Source organism: Pseudonaja textilis, chromosome 5 (genome assembly GCF_049901715.1).
Source record: "Pseudonaja textilis isolate UNSWEBS1 chromosome 5, rPseTex1.2, whole genome shotgun sequence".
NCBI lineage: Eukaryota > Metazoa > Chordata > Lepidosauria > Squamata > Elapidae > Pseudonaja > Pseudonaja textilis.
The window spans coordinates 44,163,095-44,177,577 of NC_141994.1; the positions used below are offsets into that span (position 1 = coordinate 44,163,095).

At 35.9% G+C, this 14,483-nt stretch overlaps 1 protein-coding gene across 1 annotated transcript; it reads left to right on the forward strand.

The window, feature by feature from the left end:
- The first annotated feature begins 3,129 nt into the window (after positions 1–3,129).
- On the forward strand, positions 3,130–13,552 carry MGP (matrix Gla protein). Its single transcript, XM_026697749.2, has 5 exons — positions 3,130–3,214; positions 8,078–8,215; positions 9,743–9,778; positions 11,907–11,988; positions 13,197–13,552. The coding sequence occupies exons 2-5, from the start codon at positions 8,155–8,157 to the stop codon at positions 13,333–13,335; spliced, it is 318 nt and encodes a 105-aa protein (XP_026553534.1). The 5' UTR covers positions 3,130–3,214; positions 8,078–8,154; the 3' UTR covers positions 13,336–13,552.
- The last annotated feature ends 931 nt before the right edge of the window (positions 13,553–14,483 follow it).

Below are 14,483 nucleotides of genomic sequence, written 5' to 3' on the forward strand. Positions count from 1 at the left end.
TCACTATTGTGCAATCGAGGGAGGACAGAGAGAATAGAAGCGCTGTTTGTAGCCCTAATTTTTCCACTCTCTGGTCAGCGGGTAGCCTTTTCATCCTCCCCAGTTCTCAGTTCAGTAATAAAGATACTTGTATGATGCAGTAAAACTATGGCGGAGCACAAAGGGGAAGGCTGCTTGCTATGTGAAACTACCTTTAATAATAATCCTTCAGATATTTGAAGAACAGGTCTGCCCAATGATTGTTGCATAATGCAAATGGCAAGATGGTATCATCCCTGCAGTAGCATGTGCAGAAATCAATTGAACTGCAGATGAATCTTATTTGATATTATCTGCTGCCATTAAACTGTGGAAAGGTTGATAGTTTAGAGTTAAAAGAAAATTGTATGACATCCAGCTCTATTTTCCAGCATTTGCTACCACTGTTACACTGCTGCCATTTGCTGCCTGGTTCAGCTAACATTTCAGTTGAATGTAAGTCTAGCCCTAAAAAATGCCACCATGCCCCCTTTTAGTCTTCTTACCCTGGACTAAACATTTCCAGTACCATTCGTCAAAGGACCTCATCTTCATCCTCCCTAAATGATGGTGTCCAGAAGAAGACATTTGGAGTGTTATGTTTGTGGTTGGCACTGAGATTTACATGTACAATGAATATACTACATTATTGACTAAATATAGAACTTTGTATTTATGAATTTTATTTCAGCTAGTATTTCCATTTTGTGGAAATATTAACTTGTCTTTGAAGAAGTTAATAATCTTTGCCAGTGATTTGCTCATGTTTACTTGATAAAAAGGTTTAATTCTGATAAGAAAAATTATGCTCTTGCAAATGAGAAAACTGTCTTTGAATTGACTTTGTGTACCAATAATAAACATGTTATGGCTAGATGTATAAGCTTTTACTGAAAATGAATATAGAAGATGAATATGTTAAAGACTTAACTTTATGAAATAGGCAAAAAGTTTGGATGTACAGTATAATGCTTGATTGGTGGGATAACAAAAGATTGCAATTTACACTTTATAATTTAAAAGATTATTTTTCAAGAATGATGTACTGTTTTTATTTAATGTCTGATAAACTATCAAAGATGTATAAGTAGAGTGCCAAATAGATTTTGGAAATGCAATCAATGGGAAGGTAATTTTTATCTTTTTGGTGGACATATGATGATGATGTTATTCATTCAGTTGAGTCCAATTCTTGGTGATTCTGTGGGCCAGGTCTTTCCACATCTTCCTATCTTGCACTATTCATTGAGTTTTCTATATTTTGGACATGTACAAAACTAAAAAATACTGGCATCAGATATGTATTTTAATCCAGAGAATTCTTAAAATAAATATTTAGTTGAACCCAAAGATTTTTCCTCTAGGCTGGATGGATAAACAGATTGAAGGAAATATGGGACTTCGTTTCTATACATGAAGACTCTTGTATTCACAGAGATTTTTTTAAAAAACTTACAAATTCCTACAATGGAAGAATGGATGATGAAGATAATAGAATTGGCTGAGAGAGCTGGGATTAATCAGAGACTGACTATTCTAATTAAAGGAAAGACATTGGCTAACTTTGTTTCTACTTAGAAATTGCTTCTGGATTTCTTTCTGGAAATAAAAAAAAAGTTTATGATTATAGAAACATTGTGTATTATTGGTGATTTTAGAGTAAGATATTAACCTATTTTACATTTGTATCTCCACTGAAGAAAGTTGGAATTCCCCCCCTTCCTTTTTATTTCCCCTTGCACTCTTCACTTTGCCTTTTCTTTAACTTCCCCTTTCCCTAACCACTTTTTTTGTATTTTATTTTTTAGCTGAAACTTAATAATTATTTAACAAAAAAATTTTTTTAAAGTTATTGTGAACAAATCAGGATACGAGTTTTCTTTATATTTTAATCTGAAGGGCGCCAGGTAGCCTATGCAAACTGTAAGCTCTGAAACCTCTTCTGAAGCTAGAGCAACGGGAGGGGGGGGGGGGCTTAAGATGCACTTTCCTTGGGTTTCCTCTTATGTCTGGAAGCAACCTGCATAGAACAATTGGGCTAAAAAAATATGAGCACCATATTAATCCCTCTACATGTTGTTCAGATATTTACCTTGTACTGTTTGCCATAACTGTAAGAAAACGGCAGGCAAGCAATACATTTTGCCATGGTTGCAATGGATACCAATCTCTGGGAAATATCTAATGTGTCCAAATTGGTACCCACTCAGAAGTAAGGCAACCCATGGTCTGGATGTTCTTCTTAGGAAAGGAAAGTAGATGTTCCAAAGATTTGATTAGTTCAATATTTGTTATTGAAAGGGTGTTTATTACTAATATAAAGTGCTATTTGATTGAAAATAGCCTCCAGGTGTACTTATAAATATCTAGCCCAGTGGTTTCTTTCCACAAGCTCAGATATTTAATTATGAGCATGGAGAGGATTTTTTTTTCTTTCATTTTAATGATATTTGGATGAGGATGCCAATTGTTCCATTTATTATGCTTGTCCAAATGGCAGGGATTGTTCATTCTGTCATTACATGTGTAATGGATTTCTTTAAACATTAATTCATCTGCAACTAATTTAGAAATTGCTTCCTACGGATGCCAAACTCCCACTCAGTTCAAATACATGATTCCATATTTTCTAATTCCATCCTGAACGACTCTTTTTATATGGAGAAATCAGGTTGGGAAAAGCAGAAACTCAGACTTTTTTCCCCACTCCTATTTTTTTCCTCCCTCTCAAGGACTTAAGTTAAGCTCTAACTGTTTAAGGGACTACTGTGCTTCAGAGCCTTATTACTGAAGGATAGAAGGGGTACCACAGCCATCAGAGAGTCCCTGTATAAAACTGATTTGCTTTCAGGACCTCTATTCAAGGTCCCTGTGTAGTTTAGATGCAGCTACACTGCCCCCAAGATGTGGCTTTTTGACTCCCATGAGTTACTAGCATCTGTTGTCGCACCCACTCACTCCCCTGGTTTCATTTCCTGAGGTTTCTGATTTCCTGAGTGAGTGATGGAAATATCCAGAAAGAGGGTGGCAGTCTGAAGGAGGAGGCTGCATGGAGAATGGGAGGGAGGGGTCACTTATCATAAATAAAAAGGTCTCCTCTTTACCAGTGTAGAGTGTAGGAACCTTGGGAGAAGAGAACCTGCCACATCAGAAAAAGCCCTATATAACAGAGGACAGCACAGATCATTATATTACAGTAAGTATGCAGAGCCTGACTAACATCTGTGCACCAGTCAATTGCAAATGCAGTAGCAAAAAAAGAAAGAAAAAGGTGTATATATTATAATCTTGTAATCATGAACAATTGCAACAGGATAAATTCCAAAGGACTCCTGTTTGCTCTATTAAAATGCAGCATTGTTAGTGAAAGTAACCGCTGAAATTAATACTAGAAATATTGGTTTACAACTGTAAAAGGAAATTAAATGATATGAAATGAGAGTGGATCTGAATGTTTTAAATGTGCACAGTAGTACATGATATCTGTGATAGCACAACCTTTCATTTTCAAATAAAATGTCCTGGGGTTTATTTGAGCCTCAGAATTGAATGATCTATTGCTTAGAATTGGGATAAGGAACATGTGACTCTAATACTGTAGCTAAACTACAATTCCCAGGATACTTTAATATTTGAAACATGCTGTGTAGGTTGGATGAGAAATGTAATTCAGCAGAAAGGAAGGTAAGTTATATAACTTGCTTAAAATTAAAATGGTTTAATATTAGCACATAAAATGTTCTTCACTTTTTAAAAAGAACATAAAGTTTAATTTGCATTAAAATGTTGCTGGATATTCCATATTTCCCAAATCATATTTAACCTCTGATTTTAGCAATATAGTAAGCTGCCTATAATTAGCCCATATATATGATATATTTCCATTAATTATGAGTCAAACTTGAAAATAGCATCATTTTGGCAAAGGCTACTGTAAATAATAATTATAAACCAGAACCAATATAACTCCAAAGTATTGCTTAACGAAGTGATTGAAAATGGTGATACAAGCCCATGTGTATCAAAACAGATTTTTCTCTGAAAATTTATCCTGCTTTACTAAACTTTACATTATTTGCTTTGGGAAGTATTAGGCTTGCTGTGAGAAAGATGCTTAAAATAAAAATATGGTATTTAAAAGCCTATCCATATTTCTATACATTTCACAATAAGCATGATAATGGATGGATGGATGGATGGACTATCTGAGAGGAAGAAAAGATCAGATACACCACAGATGGTGTTGTGGTGTCTCTCCAAGCATGTCCTGATAGCTTCCTCTGAAAGCAAAGATCTGAATAACTCTCCTGTTTGCAAAGAATCCCCCACCGCTCTGAGGCTCCGGAAACTTCTCTGAGCCTTCTTGTCCTCTCCAATTCAGAACTCTTCCAATAGCTCTGCCTCTGTTTTCCCTCCTCTCTATTACAGTTGTTTTTCTCAGCAGGAGGCCAGGAGAGACCCACATAGACGCCAGGTTAGCTATGATACACATAAAATGCACATAGGCAAAGTGAAGTATAAACAAGTGATTACCAAGGCAAGTTAACATTTTAAAGGACATTTTTGCTGCTTTAATCTCAGAGATGCAGGGCTAGAAGGAGTGGAAGGGAAACTGCTGCAGAAGCTTGGAGGATTGTGGGGTATTATGGGCTAATGGCTACCATGATTGTTCTGGTTGGCTGTCTGAGTTGCTCAGCAAGGAAGCACAAGATTTCTGGTCTCAGTGTGATTTTATAAGCGGTTTGAAATTTTTAATAGTTTGGGGATTATAGGGAAAGGTAAGTGATATTCTTCCATTCTTATTTACTAGGAATTTTTGATGATATGTAACCAGAATCCCTGATACTGGAATTCTATATACCTTTCTTCATACACATCCCTTCATACACATCTCAAGGGCGGGTGCGGGGGGAATGGCGTTGAAGAAATGTCCTTTGTGGAAAAACATATTGTATATAAATATGTTGTACAGTATTCTGGACATATACACACATTCGTTGTTATGCACACAGTTTGGAAGCCTTCATTGCACTGACTTATCTGAGAATATTTTTTAGGTAATCAAAGCAAAATTGGCCTGTTGTTTGATTTCCTTGCTCTTTTATTTTACAGCTCTTCTAGGCTGCCCTACTCCTAACAAACTCTGGGCAAGGAATGCCTAGTCCAGCTCCATTCATGAATTTATTTTATATTGTTTACCTCTACCACTCATAATAATAGTTATGGGAAAGTAGCTACCAAGTCCCTTTTATTGCATTTTTAAAGAGCTGTGAAATAACAGTGGCTTGGCAAAATGCTACAGCAGATGATATTTATTGAAAAAGGTTGCAGGAACCAAAGTGATGTGAAAATCCTCACAAAGGAAACCAGAAATAGAAATGGGTAGAAGTACAAGTGACTAAAACCTGATTGAAAATTCATTATTAATATAATGGAGACATGATGATGCCATAATTCATTTTATGTGGAAACTGTTTTTGTGATAGTTCTGCTATCATGGCATGTAGATTCTGTCTACAAAATCATTAAGATTTTGGTTAGGCAAGAGAAACTATGACTTTGAATTGATGCAAAAAATCAAGATTTAGCAAATAGTTAAATACTATTTGATTGTGCTTATTGCAGAAATCTATATGACTCATTATTGATCACATTTTTATAGTTTGGCAAACCATTGGCTTGTCCTACCAAAGATAGCAATTAAAGAAATCATAGTGTTCCCTGCATAATTTATTTACTATGAAATGTAGACTGGAATTCTGATTTTTCTTCTTTGAAAGATATCAGGACTCCGATTGCAAGAACAAACCTTGATGTTTTTCCTCTGGTTTTTTTAAAAAGAAATCAGTCAGAGATCCTGGCTCACAAACCATGATGGCATAATGAACAAAAGAATGATATGTTAGGTAGTAATACTGCCTAACCAAAATCTCTGGTGCTAAATCCTTCCCTCTGTAGCATAATCCACAACTTCCATAGCAGTCTGTTTACTTCTAGGTATATACACATAATATTCAGCACTGCACACTCCCCAGTGTATCTCCTGTCTAGATTTCTAGTCCCATTTTTCTTGCCGCCTTTTTATCTCCCATTATTTTTCTTTTGTTCCTTTAATTATCAAAGAGTTTGGTTGCATAGTAGAGAAAAGTGTTATTGCTACAGAGACTGTACAGAGTAGAACCTGCCTCTAAGGTATGGAGCCTTGGACCTGTGATGGCTTTCCTCCTAAGGAATCTTTTTTAGGATGGGAAAGAAGCTAAGATAAATGTTTGCGTTTTAGTCAGCAAATGAAAAGCAGAAAGGACTTTGTGCCCTTAAGTGAACCCTCTTTGTTATCAAAAGAAGATCCCCTCCCTGCACTTGTATTTTGAATACATTATATGAACAATAGTTATGGTTGCTTTTGTGATATTTAGATTGGCTCTGCAAGATATAGTAAAACTATGTCGGGCTGACTAAAATGGAAAGTCACATCCTTGACTGACTCTACACACATAGAAACACACACACAAATCTCCTCAGAACATAAAATAAATCTATTAGAGAAAACTTTACAGTAAAACTTTTTCTTAGGAACTAATTTTCCTGGGGGGATTTTCTCTTGGTCTCCACAGTGCCAGCAGTTTTGTCGATAAAATATAAGTTTGTCAACTTGGTGAGTAGATAACAATATAAAGTGGAAGACATTGAAATTCTAAGATTCACTTTGGGGACAATGAGAAATTACATTGTTATTATATAAAAATAAAAGGGGTGGGGCACTACTGGATGTAGCTTCCAAGCTGCCTCAGTAAGTCAACTGAGCCTAAATCAGTTGTTGGTGTTCATCCATGTTTTTTATTGTGCCAAATCCCTTGTTGCAGAAGCCTTATAATATTAACAAGGGCTTCATTTGCATTCTTGGGTATATCCCAAACCCCATTTGATTGACTTAAGAGATAAATAAGGTTTAGAAAAGTATGAAGAGAAGTCAACAGTTGAAAGTAATACTGAATTTTCCAGGATGATATGGTAAGCCCTTTTAATTTGGAGAGAATAAATATATGGAAATATGTTCCTAGGGATTGGGGAAACTGCAATCCAACATTTCTGGAAGGGGTCAACTAAGGAAAACAGTTATTAATGGAAAGGGGCAAGGACAGGAAAATCAGCAATCCACAATAGTTTCTTAATATAGGGCTTTGTCTGGCATTTTAGTGACTTGCTGAAGGAAGCATTCCAAAAAGTGGTAAATTGGACCAGGACAAAAATGGAAACGTGATTTGATTTCATCTACATTTACACTGAAATGTAATAAGTTATACGGTTATTCTTCAGTCATGCATTTAGTAATATTCAGCTTCCATAATGTTACACGTTATAATGTGATAGCAATCTTGGGAGAGGGATTTTTTTCTGTGAACTGCTTTCTAGTTTTCACAGGAAAGACAAGGCCTTGGAGCTTCAATTCATTTCATTTCATTTTATTATTTTATATTTTATATTTATTTATTTGATTTGATTTGATTTGTCAATCACAAGATAATAGGTATAAGTATATACATAGTTATGAATACATGAAATGGGTACATATAAGAAAAATAAAATAAACAATAAGACAGGGATGGTAGGCACGTTGGTGCGCTTATGCACGTCCCCTACAGACCTCTTAGGAAAGGGGTGAGGTCAACAGTAGAAAGTCAAAGGTTAAAGTTTTGGGGGTTTGGGGGGTTTGGGGAATTGTGCTCTTTTGACTCCAAAAATTAAGCATTCTCTTTTGGAGAAAACTAATCCTGTCCCCATGGGCCTGGGTTAAACTCTGGAATTCTACCCCATACATATCCAGCATTTTTGAACATGCAGAGTTAATATCTCACTTTTGTTAGAAATGTGAAGCCCTCCCTCTATAGAAAGAGAGGGAAAGAAAAGAAGCCCACTCCCACCAGAGGCTGATTAAGCCCTCTAGGAGGATATTTTATAACAGCCTTTGAGAGACCAAGTGTTAGGCACACCATTCTGCTGACTCTTGTTTTCCTATTGCTGCTTTTAAACATACATATTTAATTGCTAAATTTTGCAGCTTGCTTGGAGTTTGGGGCCAGATTCCATACAGACAGAGAGTAAGGGAAGAGCAGAAAGCAAGAGATAGACCGAAAAATGCGGACCATCATCATTCTTGCATTCCTGGCTGTTCTCATGGTGACAACTTTCTGCTATGGTAAGTGAGTCTTCAGTCTCTCAATGCTTATTTTTGGAGGTTGGGTGGCAATAGTCTATCATAGAAAGTTGATATTCTGCACACATTCTCATCTAATTTTATTTTCCCTTCACTGCTACTTATTTCTGTGTTGTATCTTTCTTCCTTAGCACTCGTTTTTCCAGTACTTCAGGCTAGATACTTCCTGTCTAGTGCTCAGTTGTTGTCTGTCCATCTAATACAACCATCCTGTTCTGTCCCTACTCTCTAGTAACCTATATGTGTTTTCAGCCAAGTTAATTGTTTACTAAGGAGCAGTACAATTTATAAATAAACTGTATGCTTGTAAAATTGCAGAATGCAATTTGCAGAAAATGCATAAGGTTCTTTGTTTAGCTGAATGTCAGCTGTGATGAAGAGAGTCCTAGATTTTAATTTGGAGAGATTGATAAAGATATTGTGGTAATCCAGTGTTCAAAGAAAAACCTATCCTGCAGAGATATTCCAAAATGTTTCCTTCTGAATTTTAGAGATGGCCAGAATATCCAATAAAGAGAAATCAATTAAATAGGTATATAATTAGATAAATTTAGTTATTTCGATAGATAAATAAGTTTTTATTAGACAATGTAATCTTTTGATTGTCGGCCCCACTTATCTGCAGTGTCTAAAAAAAACAAGTTCTTTCAAATGGTATTTATCTTGCTAAAATATTTTTTGCTCTGTTGATCTTTTGTTGCTAATGTAGCAATGTCTCCCTTCACCCATTATTCCTGTGCTACAAGAATAACATGATCTAACCTGATATGAAACATGATTACATACAAATTCTGTAAAAAGGTAAAGCTGTGAGTAATAATTAGATATGATTGATTTCAGTATGGGCTACATTACCTTTTTTGGTGTTGTTCATGCCTACAACAACTTGATGCTTTATTAATGCTGGACAAGATTTTATAAAATTGCCTAATATATTTATTCTTGGAATGATGGTGCATTTTATAAAAGCAATGTATCTCATAAAACATTTTTCCATTTGAACTGTCTGAATAAAGATACTGTAATCTTTTAATATCATTGTATATATTTAGGAACCCTAAAATAACAGCTAACCTTTTAGGCCTTGTAGGTAAATTAAAGCATGAGTTTGCTTTTAAGTGGACTATATGTTATGCTAGTATGCCTTAGTTATGAGCCAAATTCAGGTGTTCGTATGACTCCAATATCATGTAACAATTATACACTATAGAACTCTTTATCAATCCACTTGATTGATAAATTAATTGTATCTGTATTTATATTGTTAACAACATCCACTAATATAAATTTATTTAAAAAAATAATAGTTGCTTGTACAAGTAGTTGAATCTATTGCCCAAAGCTGGGAATGAAATTTCTTTATCTTGAGAAGATATCTTAATTAGACATCTTTAGAAACAGATTTTGGAGACTAAATTTTTTTTGATTTGGTTCACTAGCCTGGTTTAAATGTTTGCATTCTTATAGTGCTGTGATTGATTAAGCCACTTTCTCTTTATTTTCTTACAGAGTCTCATGAGAGCATCGAATCACATGAATTTGCAAGTAAGATATTATGGTATATACGCTTCTTGAAATGGTTGGTTTTTGAGGGAATCTGAAGTGATCTCTTGTTGTCACTTTAAAAAAATCCATTTTTTTCAGTTAATTGAAGGAATACAACCATACCCTTTTACCATAACTTCAGTCTATCCAAACAGCCCACTCAGATTCCCCCAGATTCCTATTTGGGCACGACTGTTCTCTTATCATCCAAGCTTGTGATACTCTCAGGGAGCCAAGTGGTTGCAAGTTAATATCACTAACCATTGTGTTAGAGAACAAGCTAAGAATAGCATCTGTCATAGAAAGGGTGACAAGAAATAAAATAAAGGAAAATAACTTTTCCAGTACACACAGTGAAAGCCAAGTCTGACCTGTCATCCACAATGGGAAAACACTTCTAGAAGCCAATGCTTATCTATGCCTGAAAAAAGATCTATTTGAAAGGGCAGAAAAAAACATCCACCATCCTCCCAAGATCCAGTGAATGTACTTCAAGGAAACATTTTTAAGATTGGATTATTCAATTCATATCCATTAGGAGATGTAGGGAAGGTAGATTTGTTGGACAAATTACAAACAGGGAGAATATTTTAAAAATGGTCACATTTTAATCATATAACAAAGATATGCAGCCTGCAATATATTTTTACAAGCAACGTTTAACAAGATCTTTGTTGAAAATCAACCAACTTTTGTAAACCTCTTTAGATCCAAATCACGTTTTTATCCACAAAGGAAGCTACTTTTACAGCAACATGAAACTTATTTTCAGTTTTTAAAATTACATACCAGTCTTTAGGATGACTTGGGAGTCTTGTTTAAGAGTCTGCTTGCCTCCCAGTCACCTCCTTGGAACACTATGGTAAAACTGGATTGTATCTCCTTCCCGCAAAAACTTTTTTGTCCCCTGGAGTCCCCTTCTTTAAGCAGAAAACTGGATTTTTCTGTGCCAAGGGAGGTACAAAGCAATCATTCTCTATCTTTGTCTGCACAAATAACAGGGCACAGTTAAGAATGGGAGGTGAGAATAGAGAATAAGTTCCCCGATTTCCATTTTTTCCTTTAGGCAATGAGGAAGGGCTACTGAAGATGAAAGGAAACAAAAGACACATTTTTCTTCTCAGTCCTAGAAAGTCAACTACGCACAACACTATTCTATTAAAAAAAATCTGGCCTCTATTGCATCTGACTTCTTCCTGATTTTCTGTTTCTTTTAAATAAAGAAGCTTGTCATGAAATACAATAAATGGTAGTAAGGTCAGTTTAGATCCCAAAGCAACTTATTTGTTAATATTCTCATTCAGAATCTTACCATCATTAGTCTAATCAGAAGTCTTTCACCTGGAGTGATCATAGAATATTGTCATAATATACTAGTGATTCTGATCTCTCTCTGAGACTGGAGAGAGATCTAATTGTTACTGAAATGCCTTAAATACTGGAACCATTTCAAAAAGTTGGAGAACAAAATGTGAAAAATAATCTGGAGGAGATGGAAGGTTAAGAAATATGAAAAAATAAATAAATAATTGTGTTCTACATTCTGGAGATGGTAAATTACAGAAAATATGCAAAGTGGGTAATACTGGTGAACATATGAACTTTACACACACACACTGACAACAGCAAAAGGAAAGAATGAGAATTGAAGAATAACATTTGGAACAAGTTTCTCTCAACTCTATACTTCGCTTAAACGCAGGGTCAAAAAGCTGAAAGATTTTCTTGTCCTTGTGTTCTGCTTATTGGCGTCCCAGGGCATCAAAAAGTTGGAACTAGATAGATCCTTGCTCTCATTCATCTGGACTCTTGCATTCTTATGTAATAGGATTTGCACTAAAATAAACAATCCTCCCTTGAATACTTTGCATAGGCAGGGTGAATGAGTTGGAAGCTCTCATGGAAAATCATGCAACAGAGAAGGCATTTGTTTTTATTAATAACATCAGGCCTGCATTGAACAGAAGAAAATGATAGGTCTGGGTCTGGCTATCTCAGATGTTAAAGCTAATGTCAAAAGGACATGAGCACAGGAGGGATGGGGGAGCATATAAAGCTGTTATCTTTTGATTCATATATTATCATCTATGTATCAGCAATTATTAACTATTTCGCTCTTTCCCATCAGGTCCTTTCCTTAACAGAAGGTATGCCAACATCTTTATGAGACCCCAACCAGAGAACAGGAGAAACTTTTATTGGCAGGAAAGGTAGGCTTCATTAGAATGCAGGATCATGGCCATCAGTGAAAAAGTTCCTCATCCTGGTATCTTGGTGCTGGTTTCCAATGTTTACAATCCAAATCAATTTTGGGCTCTGAACTCAAATTATCTGAAAGATAAGAGATTATATAAGACTTGCCTTGAGGAAAAGCCTCTCTTCCTCAAAGAATGCTGACTTACATTTGGAACAAATCATAGGAAGAAAATGTCCAGAAAGGTGTTATTGTTGCTACACATGTATCCTGTGCATAGCTGAGAACCACTAACAGCCAAGGTACAACAACCGCAATGTACAATGTTTGGGTGTGTGTGCTTTGCAGGTTGCCACAGTCAATCAGTTCTGCAATTTCCCAATAATCCTGTTATTTCTCATCATTGTATTCTTCTCCCTTCTTTTTCTAGTGCCATTTCTTCATAAAGCTTTTTAATAGTATCCCCCAGCCACTATTAAAGTGATAAAAAGCCTGTCCTGATTACTGATATTTTGACACAAAAATTGTAAAATGATTCTAGAAAATTCCACAGGGGGGAAGTGACATCAGGTCTAGGCAGCCAATTGCTGGTTAGAGGCTATGCATTTTTATTTTATTTTAGTTTGAATGGAGATCAACACTATTTTATTTATTTTGTTTTGGCTTGATGGAGGTCATCACTATGGTCCTGTCACACAATTGAGAAAGATTGGCTCCCATAGATACCTTCTCCTTTCATTTTCTGACAAACGTTGACAATTTAAAAGTTCCAGAAGACACAGATTGTCTTTGAGGTAACTTATTGACTGTGACTGCCCACCCTATTTGAATTTAGACATGGAAAATTTGATACCTTCCAGATGTTGAATATCAAATTTTCCTGGCTGTTGGATACCTAGGTGGGGCTCATGACTTCAACGTTTAGAGAGCATGGGTTTCTCCCCTTCCAATTCACAAGTTTGTTTTTAATGGGTAGATTCTACTCACAGAGATTTTAGCTGTTACTTTGGGAAATATCTGTTCTGTTTGAGAATCCTGAAAAAAATTATTCAAAGACTTTCTAAGGCAACATATGTGAACAGAACTGGAAGTCATTTAAAACATGGCACAGGAAGAAAAGTAGAGTAAGATGGTACTTAGTAGCTTACCAAAGATTCACAGGTAATCCCCTCCACCCTGCCCCCAGTCTGCTTTTTCATGATCTCCTCCTGCTTATGTTGGCAGGATCCGAGAGCGCAGGAAGACTACCCAGGAACTCCAACGGGAGGAATGTGAAGATTATAGTCCATGTGAACGTTACGCTATGCGCCACGGCTACGTAGCTGCCTACAAACGGTTCTTTGGGCAGAGGAGAGGAGAGTGAAAACATTATATTCCCAGTGCCTGGAGCCTAGATTTTGTAGTTACAAAGAGTGACACCTTTGAAATGTATTGTTGCTTCTTAACTGCATATTATTCCACCTGTCGCTTCATTCTTTTGTAGCCAGTGATTTCTAGTATCTGTTAATTAGCACAATGCTGATGTAATGATGGTTGGGCAGAGGTTTTCTTATGAAATAAACATTATGGTTTGTTCATAACTGAAGTGTTGTGAGCTATTTGTATGTCAAACATGAAAGTGCATATTTGTACACGCTTACTTAGAATTTAATATAGCTAATACCATACCTTCTGTCGGTTTGTAACTTTAGAATATTTATGAATGAAATAAAGGAGCATTCTCATGATGTCCTAGAATATCTAGGACAGTCTCTGAATTTTTAATGTATTTTTTAAAGTGTAAAAGTAGGTACAATGTCAGAAGATAACCAAATCTTCCACACAAGTACTCAGTGTTCTTTTGGGGTTCTTACATGAGATTGCTCAAGGATTTGGAGTGGGGTGAGATTGTCCAAATCTCACAGGATTGATGAGCTCAGGTGAAATTGTTTTGTTTTGCGGCTGTGCCTTTGAGTCAGTGATGATTCCTGGCAAGTGCTTTGACTGATCCCTGCAGTTTGGGGAACTCTAAATTTGTATTTTTATTTTGGCTGTCCTGAAAAGTTGCTGATACTATTGTACATCAATACTAATAAGTACTGATTTTTACAACTCCATCCAGGCACTTCAGTAGATTTAGTGATTATTGCCACAATCTTAATTGTTTCCATGATTAAGTGCCCTTAGCTTTCAACATGCTATTAAAAGGCGGCCCCCTGAAATTAAACCCATTAGTTCTTGAAAGTATCCAGATAGGTATGACCAAAGAGACATAATGTTGTTCGTTTCACATTCCAAATCAAGCAATAACATTAGTCATCTCCCATCTTTAAGATTGCATACGACACCCAGGGACACATTCATTTATATAACATAGCATGCTGATGTGGTATGTTTATAAGTGTTAATGAAACGGATACAGCACCAAAGCTGGGGTCAGTCATGTGATTATGTCGATATATACTGTCCATTGCAATTTGAATTCTTTTCTTCAGTTCAGCTCATAGACCAGTACGACAACTATACTGCAAT